This window comes from Cinclus cinclus, chromosome 13 (genome assembly GCF_963662255.1).
Source record: "Cinclus cinclus chromosome 13, bCinCin1.1, whole genome shotgun sequence".
In the NCBI taxonomy this organism is placed as follows: domain Eukaryota; kingdom Metazoa; phylum Chordata; class Aves; order Passeriformes; family Cinclidae; genus Cinclus; species Cinclus cinclus.
The window spans coordinates 14,199,356-14,224,519 of record NC_085058.1 but is presented as its reverse complement, the minus strand read 5'-3'; the positions used below and the strand labels follow the sequence as shown (position 1 = coordinate 14,224,519).

The following is a 25,164-nucleotide window of genomic DNA, read 5'->3' as shown; positions in this document are numbered from 1 at the left end:
AGAAAATGGGGTATCTCCATTTGATCTTCTTCAGCCCTACAGCTGCAAACTGAAGCCTCCACGCTCCTCTGCCAATGCGTTCCATCCCTGTTCTCTCCTATTTTCTGCCAGTAGAGCTGTCTCTATTCACTAATGATAAGATTTTGTGGTGTGTCAGATTCAAATGAATGAGTGCAGTTTTTTCATAAGTGAAAGGTTAATGCTGAACTGTATAGGATGGGGTTTAGTTTTGATCTTTTCTTGTGCCAGTGAGGATATGTAATGGAGTTTTCTACAAGTCCATATACCTGGAATGTTACCTGTCAGCTGAAGTCATCTGGAATCTTTCTAGATCACAGGAGTGAAACAGCCAATATTCAGACCTCAAAGGAAACACCAGTGATTCAGTAGGTGTGGTCCTTCCTTCTGAGTCAGGGCTGAAAAGTGATGCCAAAGTGTGCTGAGTTGCCAGAGGACCTGTTTTTTATTTGAAATATTGAAACCAACTTGAGTCTTTGTGGTGATTTAAATTGGCATGATATTATACTGGATGGTAATCCAGTTAGCTGGTCTCCTTATATTGCTTCTGTCACTCAATGTCAGCAGGATGATCCTTTCTTCTCCTGAAGCTTTCAGAAGAAGCAGGTTGCTCTGACTAATTGAAGGATCTCAAGAAGATATTTTTAGGGTGAATTTAAGATGTCCAGAACTGTATCCTGTGGATTTCTTGTATTAGTTCTGGATCAATTTGCACTTGAGGATATACTGAGGAGCTCTCAGTGCAGGAGTGTTGGACAAAAGAGTTGCATCATTTGACTTTTCCACCATGCAGAGGGCAAATTTCCTGTCAGAGCATTTTTAGGAATACAAAATTCTTCCAACCATCTGGCCTGAGAGCCAGTGCTGGCTTGATTTGGGATGCCCAGTGAGGGACAGCTCCTGGTCTGAGACAAAGGCTTAGTGGATATGATGGTCTCTCTTAATATGTGATAGGTGTGTGGGGGCCTGTTGTAAAATTGTATTTCTGCTCCATAGGTAGGACTGAATCACAAGAGAGTGGGAAAGCAATATATTAAGTGATGTATAATAACACTTCAGAATGTTGTACATAGCAGAGCATCTTATTTGTCTCACGGACTGATTTCCCAAATCAAGCAGCACTTTGAGGCAGAATCCTTCTCCAAGGACAGCCTTTCCCTGCCGGAGTGAGGAGTGCAGGAAGCTTTAGGGGCAGCTGAAAGCATTGCACTGCCCCACAGCAGCATCCACAGCATTCAGCTCCCTGTGAACATGCACAAATCCTTTCTCCCTGTGTTGTTTCTTGCAGGTAAATTATGACCACTTTACTATTAGTGTTTGTGTGTTTGCAAGTCATCACCGCAGCCGACTCTGTGGAGCTCTCAGGTACGTGTCCAGGGCATGGCAAGGCAGGTATGAGCCGTGTGCTGCACTCTGGTCCCATCCCCAAGGACAGGCAGCCCCCAGAAATAAATGTGCCCATGATTTGTGCTGTGCACACGCAAGGCTCCTCCGTTCAGATGGCTGCTGTGCCACAGCCTCTCACTGCTCTGGTGCTTGGGAAGCCAGGGAGATAGCTGCAGATTTGTGGGGAAACTAAGAGAATTCCAGCATTTCCCTTATGCAACATTATCAGGTGTGATCTCGTAGTGTGGGCAGCAGCCAGGCTGCAGCAGAGCCCTTTGCTCCTTTCATTCCTATATCCAGCACCGGTCCAAATCTCAAAAGCAGCCATGGTGCAGTGGTCATTGCCGTAACTTCCCTCTCTAGACTAGATCAAAAAGGTCATGTCTGAATATGTGGGTTTGCATGGTTTGCACAGCAGATATAGGCACTGGATCATGTGGAACCATGGGATGTTTTGTACTCCATGTGTTATTGATGTAACCGTTGCTCTGTTTGGGAACTGGCAGACAGCAGTGATGGCCTGGAAGTCAAGATACCTGAGCAGTCTCCCCTGCGTGTTATCCTGGGAAGCTCCCTGAACATCCCATGTTACTTCAACATCCCAGAGGAGCAGGACACCAGTGCCATGCTGACCCCACGGATCAAATGGAGCAAGCTCTCCAACGGGACTGAAGTTGTCTTGCTGGTGGCCACCGGTGGGAAGATCCGGCTCAACAGCGAGTACAGGGAGGTGATCTCTTTGCCCAACTACCCCGCCATCCCCACGGATGCCACGCTGGAGATCAAGGCGCTGAGATCCAACCACACCGGGATTTATCGCTGTGAAGTGATGTATGGCATTGAGGACAGACAAGACACAATAGAGGTCCTAGTGAAAGGTGAGATCCTGCCCTTGCTCTTTTCTCTCAGCGTCTTGATGCCTGGCCTGGGCACAAGGGAGGAAGAGGTACACAGGCAGGGCATGCAGGGTTCTCCTCATAGGGATAAGCCCTTTCTCTGAGGTCACAGATAAGGTTATGGGTGGAGAAGCCATGGGCCAAGCATTTATTTTAGCAGGCTAGGACCAGACTAAACAAACCAGTAAAATGACTCATGGCAGAATATGGCAAGAAAATGGCTCTTCTGGCAGAAGGTGAGTTACAGGGACAGCAAGACCACATCTTTGGCAGGAGGTGGTACTGAGTACACTGGGCTATTACTCAAGCGGGTAAAGCTGGAACTGGGCCCTTACCAGACCTTTAATTTTTTCCAAACATTTTAGGAGATGGGATGCCCTCATCTGGAGAATTGGGCTGTTCTGGAAAAACTTCCATTGCTTTATTTCAAAGCCTGTCCTAGTAATAGGTGGAAAAAATAATGCAGGTTTTGTACAGTCCTTCTCTTTCTGTGGTTTTTGCTTTCTGTATAAGACGGGGAGACAGCTTCCACCTCAGAACTTTACAAAATGAGGTTTAATTTTGCCTTTGTCTTGTGCCTTCTCTGGAAGGTAAGGGACTGGGTGATGGTTGTGAGTGATGTCCATTGTCTTTTCCAGGAATCGTATTCCACTACAGAGCAATCTCCACAAGGTACACCCTGAACTTTGAGAAGGCAAAGCAGGCCTGTATCCAGAACAGTGCTGTCATTGCTACCCCTGAGCAGCTGCAGGCTGCCTATGAGGATGGTTATGAGCAGTGTGATGCTGGCTGGCTGTCTGATCAGACTGTCAGGTGAGAAGTCACACAGGGGAAGGGAAAGCCATAGCAGCATCCTCAGGGAAGAACTCCTGTAATGAAGCCACCAGCTGAAAATGGTTGCTAAATCACAGCTGTTGTAACTGCTGGTGTGCAGAGAGGGGTTGTGGATTGCAAGCCATTCTCTGCTAGTGGGGAATCTCTAGTAGGATAGCAGAGTGACCACTGTCCTCCTCAGCTGGTGGTGACAACTCAGTGGACTATGGCTTCATCCTGATCCTCCTTCTTCCCTAAACAAAACTAATGGTGTGCCAACATGCACAGATTTGGCTCAACCAGACTGAGCTGTGCATCTCTTGCTGGGGAGGCACCCTGTCCTGATGTGTTTGGTCAGTGTTCCAAGGTTCATCAGAGTGAGGACAGGACAGCAGATCATCATTTTCCTTCCCCACAACCTGGGAAAAGCCATAAATCACCACAGTGGGCAGTGCTCTGCAGCTCCCTCTCAGCTTTCTGTGGCTGCTAGGGTCCTTCCCCCCCCCCTCTTTATCCATAATCTCTCCCTCAGGTACCCCATCCACTGGCCCCGGGAGCGCTGCTATGGCGACAAGGATGAATTTCCAGGAGTGAGGACCTACGGTGTCCGTGAGCCAGATGAAACCTATGATGTTTACTGCTATGCAGAGCAAATGCAAGGTGATTTGGGGCTTTTATCATTACTGGACGCAGAAGCAGCCAAAGCCCTGATCATGCCTAGACTAGACAACAGCAAATAGAGAAAAGACAGGTTAAAGCTGGAAAAGCACATACCCTGGCCAGCCCAGATGTTCTCTACAGTATTTTTATTAGACCTTGGACAATTTTAATGTCAAATGACTAATGCAGTACAGAGGGTGGAGTCCCTCTAACCTCCACCAGAGTCCACACCATCCTGCCTGGTCAGCCATTTGAGTGTGTGACATTCAGATGTGTCAGTCATTCATGCTTATGACAGCGATCCATCGAAATATCCAGCACGAGCAGAACTGCAATTGTCCTTTATCTCCCCCTTGCCCTGTAGCTCCAGCTGGTGTGGTGTGTTTTGTTCAGGTCTGTAAGACTCACTTTTTTCTGGTCTTTACAAAGTCACCAGCATGGCCTTGCATTTCAGTTCTAATACATAGGAGTCTTCATCTCATCCAAACTGTCAGGACTGGGAAGGAGACAGAAAGGGAATTGGGATTAAAATCTACAGGTAATTCCCATGCTAACGGATAGTGTGATTGCAGGCAAAGTCTTCTATGCCACTGCCCCGGAGAAGTTCACCTTCCAAGAAGCTTTCGACAAGTGCCGCAGTTTGGGAGCGCGTTTGGCCACCACGGGAGAGCTGTACCTGGCCTGGAAGGACGGCATGGACATGTGCAGCGCGGGCTGGCTGGGCGACCGCAGCGTCCGCTACCCCATCTCCAGGGCACGGCCCAACTGCGGGGGCAACCTGGTGGGCGTGAGGACGGTGTACCTGTACAGCAACCAGACGGGCTACCCGCGCCCCGACTCCCGCTACGACGCCATCTGCTACAGCGGTGAGTGCCTGGGGCCGCGCGCTGAGCGGTGCTCTGCGCGCCAGCAGAGAGGGGCTCCCTGGCCAGAAACAACCTCTTGCTTCTTTGATGTTGGGGTTTTTTCAAAAAATAAATAAATAAATAAAGAGAGGGGAGAGAGCAGGTTTGGCAAAGGAGCCAGTCCTCTGCTGTTGTTGAGGTAGAAAGCAGATCTAGATCGGCTGCTTGACCTGTAACGTGGGGGGCTCTGCGGAGGTGGGTGTAACACAGTCCGCATCTCTCCAGTCCTCCCACGCCCTCCTGCTTTTAAAGCTCTCCTGGAGACATGAAGCAGAGTTCAGGGGCTTTATATACAAGACTTTGAATGCTGGAGAAGGAAGTGAAGGAGAAAGAGAACAGGTCTGACCCTGAAGATGGGTGTAGTGAAGAGATGTGATGTGGTACAGATGCGTGACTGAGTTTCCATGCTGGGATAAACCTGAGATTGACGCGGTCTCTGGGAATTGTGGATTAAAATTGCATCCAGGAAGTGAAGAGCATGCCAGCTGCTCTCCCCTTCTTCCAATTACACACTTCTCCCTGCAGAAAGAAGAGGGGAAAACACAGTGATATACAGTCTATTCAGGGCAATCAGAGGCCAGCATTCAAATAGAATTGTGATGGTTAAGAAGAAACAGTATTTTAAAATATGTGTTGAAACCCTTCAGATCAGCTCTGTTGTGCCCAGATACATCTCCCAGACCCATGGAAGTACCCAGTTATGTGGCCAAGCCAAAGACTGGTCCACCAAGCCACAACCTTCTGGTTATCTCAGGGTTTGCCTCTGAAACTGCTGCATATGGTCAGTCCTTGCCTGAGCATCTTTATGGAAAACTCTGAATCCCTTAACATGTAAAAGATACTGGCTAAAATGAACTAGAAGTAAAATGGAATTGGAAATAGAGCAGGAAAAGCATTATTAGAAGAAAATGCAGGCACTGTCTCACACATTTTCCTTCCCTAGCCAAGACCTGCCTTGCTGCACATCCAAGATGTGATCCATCCCTCCCTTAGCTGCCCTCACAGTTCTGTTTCATGCTGCTCTGCAAACCACAGTCCTTATCAGCTGAGCTTCTCAGTGCCATATTAAGCATGTTTTCCTAGACCCAAGGGGTGTGACTTGAGCAGGAAAGTGATTTGGAAGGGGAAAGGTGGGATCTGTTTGAATGCGTTTGGTACAGCAATGGGTTAGGATGTTTATAGGGGATGAGCTCTCAAACCATCGCCTGGGCAGAGCAGGAGGAGCCCGTGATGCTGCTGAGGTCTCACACACCGAGTGTGAGGCTGCAGTTACCCTTCTCCCGCGGCTCAGACAGATAGATCTGCCGTGGGGGTTAACCAAGTTCCCCGACCTCCCTCCGTCCACCTTAACTTCCTTGCAGCAGGCACTAGAGGTCAGTACAGACTTGGATATGGGCAAGGTGTTCCCGGGAAGGACAACTGGCAGGAGCGCGGGCAGTGTCCCCAGTGCTTAACCAGATTCGGAGCATGAGGTGGCTCAGTGCCTCCTGACCATGCCCTCCGTGCTGAGGCGTTGGACAGAGCCACAGTGGAGGAAGGAAAAACATTTCTTTTACCAAACTGTCACGATTTCCCTAATCCTCTCAGAGCCAGAGATACCCAGCTGCTTCTTGGAGGCAGCACCAGTGCAGCTCACCTCAGCAGACTGACATTATCCTCTCTGACTGCTGCTTTGTGTCCTGATGCAGGGGACGACATCGAGAGCCTGGTCCCAGGGCAGTTCATCGACGAGATAGGGAGTGAGCTGGGCAGCGCTTTCACCGTCCAGACTGTCACCCAGACTGAGGTGGAGCTGCCTCTGTCACGCAATGCCACGGAGGAGGAGGCCAGGGGCAGCATTGCCACCCTGGAGCCCATCGAGGTCACCCCCACGGCCACCAGGCTGTACGAGGGCTTCACTGCCCTGCCCGATCTCTTCACCACCGCTGTCACAGCAGAGACAGCTGCCACAGAGCAGGAAAATGTGACCAGGGAGGAGGTCACAGCAGTGTGGACTGTACCTGAAGAGGTCACCACCATAGATTTAGGTGCTGCCATCACCACCATAGCTTTAGGCACTGCTAGTACCACCGAAACAGCAGAGGTGAGCTCGGTGGAAGAGGTCATGGAGGTGACTGCCACACCAGGACTGGAGTCTGCCTCGTTGTTCACGGGAGAAGATCAGCTTGTGCAAGTGACAGCTGCCCCTGGTGCTGGTCACCTTCCCGAGCAGCCCATCTCTCCCACAGGTAAGTCACCAGGACCCTGAGAAGTCTGAAGGTCAGTTCATTCTAGAGGTAACCATTCTGCTGAAAACAGCCTGAGTTTCTGCCCTCACAGAGGGCATCCAGGTCACTGGAGGTGCCCAGGCCTGTTTGGGGTCAGGGACAGGCTGTGTGCCTCCATCACAGTAGGGCAGGAGGGGAGAGGAGAAGGCTGTGGGTCACCCCATCATGTGCTGACCAGGGCTCAGCTGGCTGATACTTGGGCTGCAGTGGTCACACTCTGCTCTCTCGTATCCATCCATGGGAGGGGAAAGTCAAGGCAAAAATACCTTAGAGGAGGGCTAAAGAGATCCCCAGAACATCATGCTCAGTAGCAGAAGAGCTCCATGAATGACGCATTTCCACATCAAAAGGGGTTTGAGAGGGCCTGGTCCTTGCACTGGTTTTGGAAGATCATTTGTGGTCATGCATCTCAGTGCAGGGGGCTGCTGTACCTGCTGTCTCACCACAGCTTCTCTTCCCCCAGGTGTGGTGTTTCACTACCGTGCAGCCACCAGCAGATATGCCTTCTCCTTCGTGCAAGCCCAGAAGGCCTGCCTGGAGAACAGCGCCGTGATCGCCACCCCCCAGCAGCTCCAGGCTGCCTACGAGGCTGGCTTTGACCAGTGTGATGCTGGCTGGCTGCGGGACCAGACAGTCAGGTAAAGTGACACTGACTTGGGGAAGACACCCTTCAAAATTATTATTCAGCCATGAAATTGAGGCTTTTCTCTTGTTTGTCCTGCTGCTCTCCTCATCAATATTGAAAGCTTTGCTGACCCAAAATTTTCTTCAGGCCATGAAATTCAGTAGCCAATAGATGTGTTCTTGTCCACTTCTTTTCCTCATTTCCTAACCTGTGTATGTATCTTGCATCAGTGAGCCCTCCTGGTGAGTAGGAAGAGTAGCAGGAAATTTGTATTTATTGCCTTGAGCTGTAAGTGACCTTGTCTCCAAGTCACTCTGGGGGCTCTGAGCACCTCAGTGAAGAGTTCATGTCCTGCTCCCAAGCACACTGAGGTTCTTCAGTCCTGGCTACATAAGGTTGTCCTTGGATTACCTCCTCTCTTCCTTTTTTTTGGAAGGTATCCCATTGTGAATCCCCGAAATAACTGCATAGGTGACAAAGAGAACACTCCAGGCGTGAGGTCATACGGCATGCGCCCGGCCTCGGAGACCTACGACGTGTACTGCTACATCGACGGGCTCAAGGGTACATCCTCCCCTGTCCCCTGGGCACTGCTGTGGAGCAAAAATGTGCTCCACACCACCACTTCTGTCTGTAGATGGCTGGCATGCAGGGATTCACCAGTGTTTTCCCTCCCATCCCTCAGGAGACGTGTTCTTCGCAACGCAGCCAGAGCAGTTCACCTTCCCAGAAGCCCAGCAGTACTGTGAGAGCCAGAACGCCACGCTGGCCTCTGTTGGCCAGCTCCACGCTGCCTGGAAGCAGGGTCTGGACAGGTGCTATGCGGGCTGGCTGGCCGACGGCAGCCTGAGGTACCCCATCGTGAGCCCCCGGGCCGCCTGCGGCGGGGATGCTCCGGGCGTCAGGACCGTGTACCAGCACCACAACCAGACCGGCTTCCCCGACCCGCTGTCCCGGCACCACGCCTTCTGCTTCAGAGGTACCCTCCCACCCCTGCGGGGCACAGAAACCCGTCTCCTCGGGGAAAGGGGTTTCAAAAGGGAGGCTGGGCATGTTGGGGTGCCGGTTTGAGCGAGGCGCTTCACCGGCATCTTGGATTGTGGATTTTTGGCATCTCTCTCCAATGCCTTTTTGTTCCAGCTCTGCCTCCTCTGGAGGAGGAGGGGGTGACCCCGTTCTTGGAAGATGTGCTGGCAACACAAGTGATCCCTGGAGTAGAGGGGGTGCCCTCTGGGGAGGAGGTGACCATGGAGACAGAGTCTGCCACTCAACCTGAGAATCAGACAGCCTGGGGTACAGAGGTCTTTCCAACTGATGTGTCACTGCTCTCAGGTGGGTTCAGAGCTTCCTTGTAGCCTGTGTCCTACTGGGCTGGTCGTGTAGGGTTGGGACCCTCACAAACTATAAATAATTTTCCCAACTCCTTCTCTTTGTCTGTTCTTTTTTTTCCAGTGAGCCCATCTGCTTTTCCTCCAGTTACCATAGTACCAGAGGAAACAAGTACCAATGCTTCTGTCAGCGAAGTGTCAGGGGAAGTGACTGAATCTGGAGAGCATCAAGTCAGTGGTGAATCTTGGGCATCCGGGTGGGTACCTGGAGTTCCAGATACAAGCGGAGAACCAACTTCTGGAGTTTTTGAACTTAGTGGAGATCACTCAGGGACTGGAGAGAGCGGATTACCGTCAGTAGACCTGCATGCCAGTGGCTTCCCACCTGGAGAAAGTGGGCTGCCCTCAGGAGACCTGAGTGGTGTGTCTTCTGGCGTTGTTGATATCAGTGGCCTGCCTTCTGCAGAGGAGGAGATATCGGTGCCTATTTCAAGGATACCAGAAATTAGTGGGATACCACCTGAAGTGGAAAGCAGCGGGCTGCCTTTTGGAGTGAGTGGAGAAATCTCTGGCACTGAGCTAGTCAGTGGTGTGTCATCTGGAGTGGAAAGTGGACTCACCTCTGCTTTTCCTACCGTGTCTCTTGTGGATACCACATTAGTGGAAGTTGTAACAACAGCGACAGAACGGCAAGAGGAGGGAAAAGGGTCCATCGGAGTCAGCGGTGAAGGAGATCTGTCAGGGTTCCCATCCTCTGAGTGGGACAGCAGTGGTGGAATCCAAGGCTTACCCTCAGGAGCTGAGCCCAGCGGGGAGCCCTCTGGGGTACCTGAGCTCAGCGGGCTGCCCTCGGGAGGGTCTGAACTCAGTGGGTTGCCCTCAGGACTGGATGCCAGTGGAGAAACCTCTGGAACACAGGAGATCAGTGGCCTGGTGGACCTAAGAGGCCTTACCTCTGGTATTGATGGAAGCAGCGAGGCTTCTGGCACTACCTTTGTAGATGCCACTTTGGAGGAAGTGACAACAAGCCCGTCAATCACAGGAGCAGAAGCAAAAAAGACTTTGGAAACCAGTGGATTGCCTTCAGGAGATGAAGTTGGATCAGGCATGGTATCTGGGAGTTTAGACATCAGTGGTGAGCCTTCTGGGCACGTAGACTTTGGTGGGAGTGTTTCTGGGGTGCTGGAGATGAGCGGATACCCAAGTGGAGTGACAGACAGCAGCGGAGACATCTCTGGAGTTGATGTCACCAGTGGTTTTCTGTCTGGAGAGGAAAGTGGACTCACTTCTGGCTTTCCTACAGTATCTCTTGTGGATACCACTTTGGTGGAAGTTGTAACACAGACATCAGTGGCACAAGAAGTGGGAGAAGGACCATCTGGGATGATAGAAATCAGTGGATTTACTTCTGGAGACAGAGGACTATCTGGAGAAGGATCTGGAGCTGTGGAGACTAGTGGGTTTCCTTCAGGGTCAGGAGGCTTGAATGGAGAGCCATCTGGAATCCCATACATCAGTGGAGATTTTTCTGGAGCCACAGATCTAAGTGGACTGTCTTCAACAGCGACTGATATCAGTGGGGAGGCCTCAGGGCTTCCAGGAATCACTTTAGTCACTTCTGATTCAGTAGAAGTGGTGACAAGACCAACGGTATCACAGGAACTGGGTGGGGAAACTGTCACATTTCCCTACAGCTTGGGCCCAAGTGGTGAAACCTCTGCATCTGGTGAACTAAGTGGGGAAACATCTGCACTGCCAGAAAGTGCTCTAGAAACATCAACAGCTTATGAAATCAGTGGTGAAACCTCTGCATTTCCTGAAACTGGTACAGAAACATCCACAATGCATGAAATCAGTGGGGAGACATCTGCATTTCCTGAATTTAACACAGAAACATCAACAATTCAAGAAATCAGTGGGGAAACCTCTGCATTTCCTGAGATGTTCACAGAAACATCCACAAGTCAGGAAGCCAGGGGTGAAACATCTGGGTATCCTGAGATTTTCATAGAAGCATCCACAGATCAAGAAGTAAGTGGGGAAACCTCTGCATTTCCTGAAAGTAGTACAGAAACATCCACAATACCAGAAATCAGTGGGGAAATATCTGCATTTCCTGAAATTAGGATAGAAACATCCACAAGTCAAGACATCAGTGGGGAAACATCTGCATTTCCTGAAATTAGGATAGAAACATCCACAAGTCAAGACATCAGTGGGGAAACGTCTGCATTTCCTGAAATTAGAATAGAAACATTCACAAGCCAAGAGGCCAGGGGTGAAATATCTGGCTACCCAGAAATTAGCATAGAAACGTCTACAGTCCATGAAACCAGTGGAGAAACATCTGCCTTTCCTGAAATCAGCATAGAAACTTCAACAGTGCATGAAATTAGTGGAGAAAGTTCTGCATTTCCTGAAATTAGAATAGAAACATACATAAATCAAGAAGCCAGGGGTGAAACATCCGCCTACCCAGAAATTAGCATAGAAACTTCAACAGTCCATGAAATCAGTGGGGAAATGTCCTCCTTTCCTGAAATTAGCATAGAAACTTCAACAATACATGAAACCAGTGGTGAAATAGCTGTATTTCCTGAAATTAGAATAGAAACATCCACAGGTGAAGAAGCTCGAGGTGAAACATCTGCATTTCCTGAGATTAGCATAGAAACCTCTACAGTCCATGATATCAGTGGGGAGACATCTGCATTCCCTGAGTTTAGCATAGAAACACCAACAAGTCAAGAAGCCAGGAGTGAAACATCTGCCTATCCCGAAATTTTCATAGAAACATCCACAGTTCAAGAAGTCAGTGGGGAAACTTCTGCATTTCCTGAAATTAGAATCGGAACACCCACAAGACAAGAAGCCCGAGGTGAGACATTTCCTGAGATCAGCATAGAAGCATCCACAGTCCATGAAACCAGTGGGGAAGCATCTGCATTGCCTGCTGCTAACATCAAAACAGCTGCCACATCTTTAGCCAGTGGGGAGCCCTTTGGTACTCCTGAGGAGAAGGAGATTTCTGACACAACATCTGGAGCTCTGACACACTCTATTGCAGGCATTTCAGGGGAAACCTCTATCCCAGACATTGTAATTAGTACCAGGACTCCAGATGTAGAACCAACACAGGGACTCAGGAACCCTGAAGAGGCTCAGCTGGAAATGGAGCCTTCCCCTCCTGTGGTGTCAGAACAAGAGACAGAGACAGCTGTTTCTCCAGACAATCCCCATCTGCTGGCCACCACCACTGCTGCCCTGCCCCAAGTCTCACAAGAAGCCGTTGACGCATTAGGACCCATTACAGAAGGTAATGTGTCTCATCTGGAAGGGAAAGCTTTGTGGAAGGGAAGGAAGGGGCATAGCTGTCACTTTTTTTTATATATATACATCAGAGAACATTAACACGGAGGCAGACTCGAGCAGAACATTGTTCTGATGGAAAGCCATAAACATGGGGGTTTTCCACAGGTCATGGTCACAGAATCATAGAATTATTTAAGTTGGAAAAAGACCTTTATATCAAGTCCAACCATTAGCTGCCGAGTCCACCACTAACCCATGTCCCTTGGTGCCACCTCTACATGTCCTTTAAACCTTCCAGGGATGGTGACTCAACCTTTTCCCTGGGCAGCCTGTTCCAGTGTTCCATAGAATGGCTCCACCTGCCAGACTTTTCCACCCTGCATGCAGCTGAGAAATTGGAGAAGATGGGCTGCTAGTCTCAGTCCTGTTCTGTTTCTCTTTTCGTGGTGGGATGACTTGCTGCCTACAGCCCCTAGTATTGCTCAGCATGTGGCCACCCTCTCGTCTGTATCTTATGCTGCTTTCTGCAGCTACAATGGGATAAACGTGTGAGATAATGCTCAGAGCATCGCTAGCTTTTGTCAGCTCTGTTGATAAATGCCCTTCCCTCCACCCTGCCTTTTTAGTGTTTTAGTGTTCTGTCTTTGGTTGGGCCCCCTTGCTGCCAAGTACAAACAGACACAATAGACACAATATTTAAGCCTGATTAACCATTTATGGTGAAAACACTCTCCTGGTATTCTGACGAGCATTTCCTGAGAAGAGGTCACAAGCTGTGTAAGTCCTGCAGTGAGAAGAAAAAAAAAAAAACCAAGATGCAAGACATTGTGCATCTTGGCCAGGGGAGATGCTCAGTCCTGGTCACACAGGATGTCCTGCAGTATCCCTGGACACAGCCTGGTTTCCCTGTGCTTCCATCAGGAGCTGGCACCTGGGGACAAGCCTCGTAGGAAAGCCATCAGTGCTTGTGCTGTTGTATGAATGTCCTGCATGTGCGCAGTTCTAAAAGGGACACATGTTCATGCAGGGCCACACATCACTTAAGAAGGGTACAAAATGTAGGTGGAAAGAAATTTGTTCTCTTCCATCTGGCAAAAGCGTCATCAATTCTACCCCTTCCCACAGTACCTCCTAAACTGTTTCTTTTGGGTCAATTTACACCGTTCAGCATAGCTAGATCTGGTCTCAGTAAGAGTCTGTAAGTGCAGGGCTTTGTGAAGCTCAGCCCGGTTTCTAACGTCATTTCCATCCCCAAAGTGTTTCCAATGAGTCACTGCCATTTCCCTCTCCCAGAGCACAGGTAATGACAAGTCTTCATTCAGCCCTGCTCACAGCACATCTGCAGTCCCCTCTGTCTGTGCTGAGCAGCTGCCCCCAGGCTGCTGCAGGAGTGGGTGAGGGCAGATCAGCAGCATCATTCCACAGCACTGATCCAGCCTGGCACAGCACCCAGGGCTTGTTAGGGTGCTACAGGAGTTATGTACCACCAAAAATCCTTCTTGCAAAAGTAGGCTCTGCTTTTGGGCCATGCCCACTGCCACATCCAAGCCCAGAGACAAAAATAAGCCAGTAAAGCCAGCATGGAGGGGAGGAAGGAAGCCAGCGAAGCTCAGTAAAAATAAATTTTAAAAAAATATAAAATATATTGGCCCCAAAATATGGATTTTATTCCGCTGTTTTTTCTTTTTAAAAATTAACCACAAGGCGATTGCCAGATTTCTCAGACCATTTGTTAGCCAACATTTTTGTGAAGTATTTTGAAAGAAAACCATGTGTTCAGCAGCTCATGTGTGAAGAATCTTGAAAAATGTTCTGAAATTGGAATATGTGTATTTGCAAGTCACAGAGAGGACAATGTAACAGCTGGGGTTTCTTAGCAGGAGACAGCAAGAGGTAAGCAACCACTGCATGAAGTTTAATTGTACACTTTATAAATTAGAAATGGGCCTGAACACACGTGTGTGGCTGGTACTCTTACCAGGCAAGATATTCTAGGGTAAAACTTCTCTTTTTATTGGTAAACTTTACTACAATGTCCCTACAGGGTTAAATGCAGTCCTGGTCAGGGTAGGTGGCAAAAAAAGGTTTGTTGACCATGAACTCAAAACACCCCTACAACAAGGCAAACCTCTTCTCTAGAATTACAGCAAAGAAATGACAAAAGAAGAAAAGAAATACAAAAAAGAAAGAAAAGGAATCCTAGATTTCCTTTTTATGGTTGTTACTTTTTACAGAGCTCTGGGGATTGTGAACATTACGCAAGGAAGAACCATAGGCTGCATCCCAAGCTGCCATTTCCCATGTTGGGGCTGCCTTTTCACTTGAAGCTTCCCAGTCTTGAAACTTAGCTCTTGCAAATAAAATCAGCTCCCATATGCATGCCTTGTGCTGTGCTCAGGGCTTGTAGGGTGCAATGGGTGCCCATGCAGTGTAGTGGATTTTGTCTGACATTAAAACACGGGTGAAGCTGGTTCAGCTTTACAGGAGCTTAGAGTGAGGAACAGGAAGAAATGTGGATTTTGCCCTCTGGCCCTGTTGTTGGAGGGTTCCAGTTAGATCCAGCAGTCTATTTAGTGGGATGATTTAAGAAGAATGATATTATTCTACTCTGCTGGAGCCTAAAAGTGTCTCTAAAAGCCAGTGCCAGAAGACTGAAGATTAACACTTGGAGTGCCAGTGTGTTTTAGGGTTTAACCAAATTGAAGGCTGTGCTTATACATGTCTTTAGTCAGCATTTGATTCCTTCATGAGGACAGGAACCCCACAAGCTGAAAGAATTGTCCATAGGCTTGGCTTCCTTACCCAGGGTTTTGCCAACTCAGCAGGTCTTTTTGCTTCTGGTAGCATTTGAAGACAAATAATAATTATTAGCTGAAAATATGTGCTGGCACTTCAGTGAAAGGCTGTGGTTTGGAGCTCTCAGACCAGTCAATGACTAAAAACTTCGCTCCAATTGTGGGGGGAAAGAGAAATGTACTGAAATTGCATCTTTTTATGTTAAGTTTTGCTTGTGTCTGGTGCAACAAGTCCATGAAGTCTGTTTGCCTATGGCCCCACACAGCAGAATGTTAGAATACAAATGAGGAAAGTATGAGGGCTTCCCTCATACTTCACAGCCTGGAAGTTCAAGGGATTGAGTTTTGTTGGTCCAGAGAAAATCATCCATAAAAAAAGTCAAGAAAATATTGTCCTGCCTCAGAATGTTTCACCCAGTGTGGAATTCAAATTATGCTGTCAAGAAGGAGATGGAGGTCCCAGCCCTGGCTGAGAGGCACAGACTCTTTGTGGCTGAGCAGATGATTTGATGTCTCCTGGACACACTGTCTGCTTTGCACCAGAAGTTAATTTGCTTAAACAAAACCTGCCTCTGGCAGAAGTAACCTACAGTCTTGGACTAGTGTTATTTACATGTCCATTTACTTTTACACATCTTATTTTGGAGAAAGAGATATCCAAATTTCCTGAGCTCTTCTTCCATGAGAGCATTGGACAAATTGAAGGTTCCAGCAGATCAACAGGTCCTCCTGGAGACTTGAGGGTCACTAGTACAATAGAGGTTTTATAAGGCTGTAGCAATGCCTGCCCCTTCTGCTGCATGGAGGCTTTGGTTCAATTATTGTAGTTAATTATTTTAATGACTTAATTGCTCATTGTAAGTCAGTAGCTGGCTATGTGATGTTCAATACTAGCATTTAACTTACAATGTGAGAGAACTGGTCTCCCCACCTCCTCCTATTCTTTTCTTCTAGGAGTCACCCTACAATTGCTCCAGTGTTTTTCTTTGATGTTTGAGCTATTGGATCAGTAGTTCAAACTTCCAAGCAGACTCTGAAAAGCAAATTTAATTTGTACCTGGTTTTTTTTTTTCTCAATCTCTAGGAGATAATTATCTAGTTGGTCTCTGATTCCCTGTTTGGATAATTGCACTTACAAGGAGGCCTATAAAGAAAGGGTGAGGGGAACAACAAGCACTGTTGGGCATCCTGAGAATGCCTTGCTCTTCTCTCTGACCTTTTCTGCTCTGTAGAACAAAAACAGGAGGATATAGAAATATCATAGAATATATTACTAAACCTGTTACTGACAGCTTCAGGGAAACTACAGTTTGTTCAAGGTTTGGGTGATAGCATCCTCTCTGTTCACCAGCTGCTCCCATTTAGTAGATGCTTTAAGCATAAAGCTGACCTTGTTTAATGGGTATTCTTGCTCATACAGGCAGCCATGGAGAGAAACGCACAGACTGCACTGTTCCAGGAAATGGTAGCATTGTTTTCTGGTATTGTTGTCTCAGCTTGAGATGAGAATTTTAAAAGCATTTCCTTCTCACCACTGACACTGCATGTTCACTTTTACATGCCATTTGCCTTCTGACCAAAACCACGGCAAATCTATTTTTCTTTCATTTCTTCCAGGCTTCTCTTTCCAATTTCCATGATCTAGTACAAAATTTTTTTTCAAAGGCATTGGGAGAAGCATAGAATCATAAAATGGTTAGGGTAAAGGACATTAAAGATGATCCAGCTCGAACCTCCCCCTATCATGGGCAGCAATGACAAGAATACTTCTCTTGTTTTTAGTTGCACCAAAATAAAATTGTCCTGACTAAACATAGTGTATATCTGGCAATAGAGAAGAAGTCTTAGGAAGAAAATGGTGGAACAAATTCAAACTTTGGGTTGCAGCTGTGTAACTCCCCTTGCTTCCTCCAGCCAACAGTTTACATCTTCCAGATGCAAGACCTGGGTTGCATTGGCCATTTTGTTTTAATTGGTTTATTAGAAAAAGAAAAGCATCTAAAAGTTAGACCTTGGGTCCCGTTAGTAGCAAAAAATAGGAACTGTTGTGACAGTAGAATTGAGGCATTTTTGCAACTTCTGGGCAATATTAAGTGCAACACGAATCCTCTTTTAGAAGAATTGCTAATTCTGCATTATCCTCAAGAAGTGAGTTAATAACATGTTCCAACTGGGTTTCCTATTCTTGGCACCGCGAGGCATTTTCTCCCCGTCTTTGTTTTACAGCTGCAGCTCTTGAAAGCGAGGGCTGCCTCCCTTCTGCATTCCTCGGCTATCGCTGTCCTTTGTTAGCTCGGGGTAATAATAGCAGTGGTCTTGTCTCCTTGTCAGCTGATAAGCACTTGAGTTGCATCGCAAAGCAGAGCTGACTTTTTGGATGACTGCTCAGCCAAGCAAATAAATAGCTCGTGTCTAAATCCTTGAGTGTCAAGGTACCTGGCAGCTGTGGAGGTGGGGGCTCAGCTCAGTGCTGAGCAGAGCTGACACACCTAGCGTGTTGAAGGCTTTGCAGCTGCTGAAGAGGTGTGCAGTGATTTGTTAACCTCACCTAGCTCTGAACAATGTGGAAGTAGACACATTTATAGTATATAAAAGGCTATAAAATAAAAAACCCTGAGTGTTGTGTGATAGATGGGATTTTTTTTTTTTATGGAGTTCTCACCTCCTGTAAATTGTGTTTGTGGCTTAGATGCCTTGTCCTAGAAACAACCACAAACCAATTTCCCAGGATTTCCAGAGGCAACGTCATTGCCAATTTTACCATTTAGACCTTTCTTGATTTTCTGGGAAGACCAGAATCAGCAACACTTTATCCAGCCTCAGAGATATATTTGAGTTTTCCAATACCAGCTTGGTGAGGTGATCCTACATCTAGATGGAGAGAGGGTCACTGCCTCAGCAGCCCAACAGGCTGAAGCAGAGTTTAGTGTTTATGACCATCTCATGTTTAAAACTTCTCTCCAACCATCTGAAGCACAATTTTGGGAGAAAAAAAACCTGTCTGTGTCTCACTTGTATTTGTTGTTTGTTTCTCCAACATTACTTACAAGTACACACCATTTCTCTATGTGTTATATATAAAAATATATATGTATATGTATGGAAAGATACATAACATATATATTATAATCAGAGATTTGTTTTTACTGCATATATAATATGTACAACCATATTATATGCAATATCTGTAAAACGAAACTCTGTTCCAGTCTTATTTCCCAGCTGGAAATTTGTGGCAATGACTTTACACATGTGTTCCTGCTCCCCCCTCCTCCAAGACTAAGGGTGGCAGCACACAGCAGGTCTCCTGCATCTCAGAAGAGATCTTGGACACGCCAAGTTTTATTCCACATGGCCGAAGACAGCTGAAGGCTCATTATCCCCAGCTAAACATCCAGCTTCAGCTCTTGTGAGTGCTTCAATCCCACCTCTGCAGTGTTCTTTCCACTTCACGGAGCCTGACAAATGAAGGAAAGCCTTTCCTCACGTGTTCAGCAGGAGCCCACTGGAATCAACATGAACTTCTGCTGCCACTGCTGTTGGGAAGCCCAAAGGGCCTCTTGAGTTGCAAACACTCCTCAGGATACCTCATTTTTCTTTATGCTCTCTATCTTCTAGGAACTCCAAGTGTGACTAATAAGCAATACTCAGCCAAGTTCAGCTCCTCTATTCTTCCTCTAGGCTTGTGACTCCTGTTTTGTTCTGGAAAGTCTCAAAGTATTTACTAGTATCATGGAAACAGGAATTTTCTTCATTTTGTGAAGTGAACAAAGAAATCCAAAAGCTTTCGTGAGATTTAGAAGGGCAATCCAGAGTGAAAAATTCCTGCTCTCAGAGAAGAACTGCAAAACTGAAGAGGCTCATCAGCCATCTGAGGAATGATTTCATTGCTCGCAGAGATACAGCCTAGAGTAAAGATGACAATCTCCTTGCTCCAAAGCACACACAGATTTACCATCCAAGGTCAGAAAGGATTTTTTCCATCACTTAGGCATGTTACAGAACATGTCAGCTTTTAGATGACGTATCAGACCTTGGCCACTGAGTCACTAGACAGCCACAAGGGATATAACGCCCATCTGCTCTCTTGTGTCTAGGGACACTGAGCAGCTGGGTCTCAGCTCCAGGAAAACAAAATCCAACCAAATACACCACAGTCAGAGGATGAACACAGATATTAGGGAGTCGCTGCTCTGCTCTGCTATTTCCACAGCCAACACAACACGTTTATTATCTTTGAATGCTTCCTCACTAGCCCTGTCATCCACAAGAAGAGCATGGAATGTTAGTCATCACTTTTAAAGCCTCACATTTCTCCTGAGTGTGAAAGAAATGCATGAGGATCTAACCAGCCATCATTTAACCCGACCTGCATGGATGTATTCCCATTTTCTTCCTTGGTATTCCTTGCTTCTGTTTTGAATGTATCTGAAATCTTTCCATTCTGAATGACCCTTCTTCTGATCCCAAAGGTCTCTCCTCTAAGATGGAGCCCACATGTGGAAAAGATGACCCAGCTTCTTCCATTGTCATCACAAGCAGAAGACTACATAGTGGGGGCAGGTCTGGAGAAAATGTCACTGCATTCCAGTATCCCTCACCAAGGAATAAGCACCTATAGCCAGGTCTAAGATCCTCAAAGAGAAAAAGTCGAGAGGTTCTGAATCACCTCTGAACCACGTTTTTTCTTCTCTGCACTTACTTCATCTTCACTGAGAAGAGATTTCTTGATGCAGAACTTCATCTAAATTACAGTTAGGAAGAAACTGTTAGTGAGGACGGACAGCCAAGAATGCTGGTTAGGAGATAGAAATCTATTTGAGGATGTTTCTATCACTTATGGAAGAATTCCACATGCTTCCTCATAGACCTTTAGCTGGTGGAGACACAGACACAAGTTTGCATGTTTGATGCATCAGGCAGAGGCAGAAGACAAGGAAGAATTACCACAGCCAGTGTTGTGTGTTGTACACATCCTGCTGAGCTTTGTTCTGATATCTTCAGAGTGGTGTTCAACCATCAGAAAAAACAATGTCTTCCTTGTAGGGTGGGTTGGGTCTCTTGCCTTCATTCTTCCAGCAGCAGCAGTGGCAGTATGTTATGAAATACAACCCTCCCAAGTCCCCCCAAAACAACTGATCTTCCCTCCTAATCGAGCAAGGAAACAAGTTCTCCTGTTGGTGGAGTTCCTGCCCAGAGCCCTAATGGAAGCCCTTGATTTCTTGCAGACACCGATGTGTGCCACTCAAGTCCCTGTCTGAACGGAGCCACCTGCGTTGATGGCATCGACTCTTTCAAATGCTTTTGCCTTCCCAGCTACGGAGGGGACCTGTGTGAGATCGGTACGGCCTCCCTGGCTTCAGCTAATCCTACTAACTGCTGTACCACCTTGTTCCCGTGCTACTCCCCAGATAAAGCTGACCCCCAGTGCTCCTGTCAGTGCTGCCCTCATCTCAGTGAGCTAACCTCTAACAGCAGCTTAAAACACACAAGGGAAAAGCTTTGAGGCTTTTCAGTATCTAATTTGATACGTTTTTTCCTCTCAGCACCACGTCCTCTAAGATTCCTAAGCAGGAGCTTCTGGTGTCTTCTTCAGCTTTCTCTTTTTGAAGTGTCTCTGGTGAAGCTCCACACAGATCATAACAATGTTGATCATGGAAGTTGGTGTCTTGTTGGGTCAAGGGTCTTTCTGTTCATCTGTAACAGTAGAGAACTTTCTGAGTACATCATCACCCCAGGCAAACTTTCTCTGTTAGACTGGAATTTCGTGGAAGGATGCTTCAACTGAGCCATGAAAAATGATTGTGTTTCTCTCAGGGAAGATGCAGCTGAAAGAAGCATCATTCACTCCAGGAATCTCCACTGATTTGACACAGCATGACATTTTTGTCATCTCCACAACGTGGCTTCCTGTGGCAAAATCAGCAGGGAATGTATCTTTGAGTAAACAGGAAGCAACCTGTATTTCCATCAAAATTAGGCATTCTGACCTGCACTAATACTTCTTTTTGTTTCCACAAGGAAAGAAAAAGAGTGTTTTCTTTAAATCTGATGAAAGTCCAAACTTTTACCATCTTAGCTGAGGGGAAGCTCTCCTGCCTTGCTCAAATAAAAGAGAAATAAGGTTGCAGTATCTTCTTCACCTTGGTATGAGTAATCATAATATATGTTGGATTTTCTCCTTCCCTTTCTCTGCATCTCTTACTGCTTCCAATATGAACAAAAATTAGTAGTGAAAAGATAAGACATGAAAAGATGAGAAATGTTTGTACTTCTTTAGCAGCTTCCAAGCTTTTTCATTGAGATTTAGTTCTCTCTGTCCAATATGGTAAGTTTCTGTCTCTGTTTCTTTTCACCCATCTTGGTCATTTTGTTTCTCCTCCAGAGCTCCAGAATCACATCAAGTGATGGAGCCACCCAAACATGGTAGTCCCCTCTTTCATTTTGAACACATATGCATTGATTCTGGACATCTGGGTACGAGGTTTGAAGGGTTTTTTCCAAAGCAAGAAAACTGCTGGCCAGCACAAGTGGGAAGAGAGGTGTTCTTGCTTGGTCAGTTCCTTAAAAGCAGACTTCAGGAACATTACACAGTGAATTTCTCAGGAATAAGTCTGTATCCTTCAAGCTTTCTAGTAGCACTGGTTGTGTCACTGCAGACACAAGGCCTTCCACACAGGCTGCCCTCTCTGAGTGTCTTGGATGCCTTCTGACAATTTTCCCAGGGAATTCCTACAGGCAACAGTGTCAGGGTGTGCTTTTTAGTGAAAGTGACCATGTGTTGTCCCATGCTGTGGGAACATAAGAGGCTAAGAGGAGAGTTGAAAGCTGTCAGACACATGTACCAACTCCTTTTCATCCCTCCTCTGTGTGCTTCAGACTTGGAAAACTGTGAGGAAGGCTGGACCAAGTTCCAGGGCCACTGCTACAGGCACTTTGAAGAGAGGGAGACTTGGATGGATGCAGAGACCAGATGCCGGCAACATCAAGCCCACCTGAGCAGCATCATCACCCCAGAGGAACAAGAATTTGTGAACAGTGAGTGCTGAGGGCAGGCTGAGACTGGGCATAGGTCCAACCACTGGGCTCTGACTCTACAGGCAGATTTATCCAAAGTGGTGTAAAAAGCACCATTTGCCCCAGTGGTGCTCATATGAATCCTAGCAAAGCCTCATCCTTGTATGGGTGCATCCATGCTCACGGCAGGTCAAGTGGGGAGGGAGCTGGACAAACATGGAAAAAGGGCATCAGGGAGTATTGACTGGGAGGTAGCTGAGGCTCCAGGGCCAGGGACAGCTGAGATGACAAAGAAATGCTTCCAGCAATGTGTAGGACAACCATGACTCTTTTCTGCCTCTCCTGCTCTTCCAGGTCATGCACAGGACTACCAGTGGATCGGCCTCAGTGACAGAGCTGTGGAGAACGACTTCCGCTGGTCTGATGGGCACTCCCTGGTGAGCCTGGAGCCCACAGCATGAGCAGGCACCAGCTTTTGGGGGGCGGTGGGAAGGGCACCATGGCTTACATGTTGAGTGCTTGGGTTGGGCACTGAGCGGAGGCAACCCTAAACTTTGTAGGGCTTGTGCTTTTTCCAAGCCTCTAGGAAAGCTGGTGGGGTCCCAGGCAGCATAATAATAGGAATAACTGGTGTAGGGGCACTGCTGGAGAGAGGTGTGGGAGAGGTGGGGAGAGGATAAAGGAGGGAACAGGAGAGACCAAGGCCCAACCTTAGCTGAGGAACTGTCTTCTCTCGGCAGCAATACGAGAACTGGAGGCCAAACCAACCCGATAACTTCTTTTCGGCGGGTGAGGATTGCGTTGTGATGATCTGGCATGAAAAAGGCGAATGGAACGATGTTCCCTGCAACTATCACCTCCCTTTCACCTGCAAGAAAGGAACAGGTCAGCACCCTCTGCCATACTGGCAAGGATGGGGGACTCAGTAGGTGGCTGTGGGTCTGGAGCAGAGTGCCCACTGCCCAGGAATGTGCATTTTGTTACTGCAAAGGGTGATCAAAGAGATAGAAAGAATTAGAAACAGAAGTTGGCCAAGGCTCTAGGACAAAGTTTCACAAGGACTTGAAAATAAATAGGACAAACCATTAAGATTCAACATCCCCAGGCAGAGTCATACCCTGGCTGCAGCATCACTGTGCCTTTCCACAGACATAGGCAGATGTTGTGATGCTCTTGTCTCACAGCTTCTCTAGGAGGCAGGAATGGAGCACTGAGGCAGACCCCTGCTTAATTTCAAATAACAGAATTTCCATATCCCCCTGCCCTTAAGCTTGGTGGACAGAGACAATCTCAAAGGGAGTGAAGGTCTTATTCATGGAGAAGTGACGAGGCTTTGCACACCCAGCCTGCCCTGGGTGTGAGCTGCCTGCTCAGGCAGTTCTCTCACTCACTCTCCAGTATCTGCCCATCTCCCACAGTGGCCTGCGGGGACCCCCCTGCAGTGGAGAACGCCAGAACCTTCGGTCGGAAGATGGAGCGCTACGAAATAAACTCCATGGTGCGGTACCAGTGTGACCAAGGCTACATCCAACGCCACGTGCCCACGATCCGGTGCCAGCCCAACGGGCAGTGGGAGGAGCCACGGATATCCTGCCTAAACCGTACGTCTTGGTCCCCTTAGCTTCGTGTTAGGGCTGATGCCTCCCTGCAGCTGGAAGGAGCTGGGAATACAGGGAATTATCTCAAGGGAGCAGGATAGCTGTGAGCCAGGAAGGAGACACCATGGTTCTCTTGACTTCTTGGAAGCTTCCTCTGTGATGGGGCCATGGGAGCTGACATCTTCTGGGGAAGGTGTGGATCACAGACCCTGGCTTGCAGGACTGCCCTGGAAACCCACCAAGGCAGAGTAGGAGCAGCTCCAGAGTCAGGAAAGGGCAACAAGGAGGTTACCAATGGCCCAGGCTACTCAGAGAAAGGAGAATAAATGGCTTCTGAAAGAGTGAGTTTTGGCACAACCCGCATCAACAGAGAGAATAGGATGGGAGAGCTCTGGGGCCCCCAAGCTCTTCCCCAGTGTCCTCCTGCCCCGGGAGCAGACAGGAGTCCTGCAGCAGATAGCAGCCAAGTCACAGGGCTGGGTTCCTGACTCTCCTTCTGTCAGGCTTCCAGCTGATGGCAGTCAGCCTTCTTCCACTGGTGTCCCAGCCCACGCCCAGCCCTGCCTACAGCCCTGTCCCATCCCTGATTGCCTACAGCTTCCCAAGAATTTTGTTGGCCTCAGACAAATCACATCTGTCCAGCGGCCTCCTTGCCAGGTTCTGGTCCAGCAGGGCAATTCCAGATTAAGCAATGGGAAAGCCAGGGAAAGCTGATATGGGCTTAAGGGACAAAAGGGACATCTCCTTCCCTGCCCCAGGGAGGAGATGAAAGGAGGAGGGAGGGAGGAGGTGTCCAAGGGCGGCTGCCTGGTGCACACCAAGATGCTGATTCCTTTGGCTCTGCTGCCGGTCTGGGGAGCTGCAAGCTGTTCCCAACACGGAACAGCGATCCAACTATTGCCAGCGATCAAGAGTCCCTGGTCTGCTCCCAGACAGCTTTTGCTGCTTCTACCAAAACCCTCCTGCAATTCTCACACCAGAGCACACCACCTTCCAGGGAGACCGGCGGCAAAGATCAGGCAGAAACCTTGCCTCTGCCAGCCAGATGGGGCTGTTTCCCCTCCTGTGGCCTGAGCACATCCCATTATTAATGCATATTGGGGTTGGGGGTTTAGGGATTGACAGGGCAGTAGGTGAGTTGGGGAAGAGCTGCTCTCCTGGCTGGACACGGGGAAGGGATGGGATAAGCAGTGGAGATGATGCTCCGGCCCAGGCTCTCGCCGAGCCCCTGACACCTTCTCCCCTGGGTGAGCAAAGCCCGGCAGGGTGAGAGAAGAGCCCATTGTTGGCGTGCGGGCGGGCTGGCGCCGGGGCACACACAGCCAGCCCCGGGCAGCGCTGCCTGCGGCTGCCCGTGTTTTTCCAGGCAGCCAGGGACCGGGGCGGCCAGCATGGGACAAGCAGCTTCTCTGTGCCGGCTCCTGCCAACAAGGTGCCTTTTCTTCTCCTCCACAGCCTCCAGCTACCAGCGCAGGCTATACAAGAGGAGCCCCAGGAGCCGGTCGAAATCCAGCGGCAGCGCCGTGCACAGATCCACCCATTAG

General features: G+C 48.2%; 1 protein-coding gene across 1 annotated transcript; it reads left to right on the top strand.

The window, feature by feature from the left end:
- Positions 1-1,313: 1,313 nt before the first annotated feature.
- ACAN (aggrecan) lies at positions 1,314-25,164 on the top strand. Its single transcript, XM_062501340.1, has 18 exons — positions 1,314-1,383; positions 1,911-2,282; positions 2,939-3,113; positions 3,646-3,773; positions 4,346-4,639; positions 6,367-6,906; positions 7,409-7,583; positions 8,007-8,134; positions 8,256-8,549; positions 8,711-8,902; positions 9,023-10,989; positions 11,050-12,214; positions 20,234-20,347; positions 21,885-22,043; positions 22,377-22,459; positions 22,763-22,907; positions 23,441-23,623; positions 25,076-25,164. The coding sequence occupies exons 1-18, from the start codon at positions 1,314-1,316 to the stop codon at positions 25,162-25,164; spliced, it is 6,273 nt and encodes a 2,090-aa protein (XP_062357324.1).

Coding starts and splice junctions, on each gene's coding strand:
- ACAN (XM_062501340.1), top strand. CDS start 1,314: ATGACCACTTTACTATTAGTGTTTGTGTGTTTGCAAGTCATCACCGCA. Junction 2,283..2,938: donor AATAGAGGTCCTAGTGAAAG/GTGAGATCCTGC, acceptor TGTCTTTTCCAG/GAATCGTATTCCACTACAGA. Junction 8,903..9,022: donor TGATGTGTCACTGCTCTCAG/GTGGGTTCAGAG, acceptor TTTTTTTTCCAG/TGAGCCCATCTGCTTTTCCT.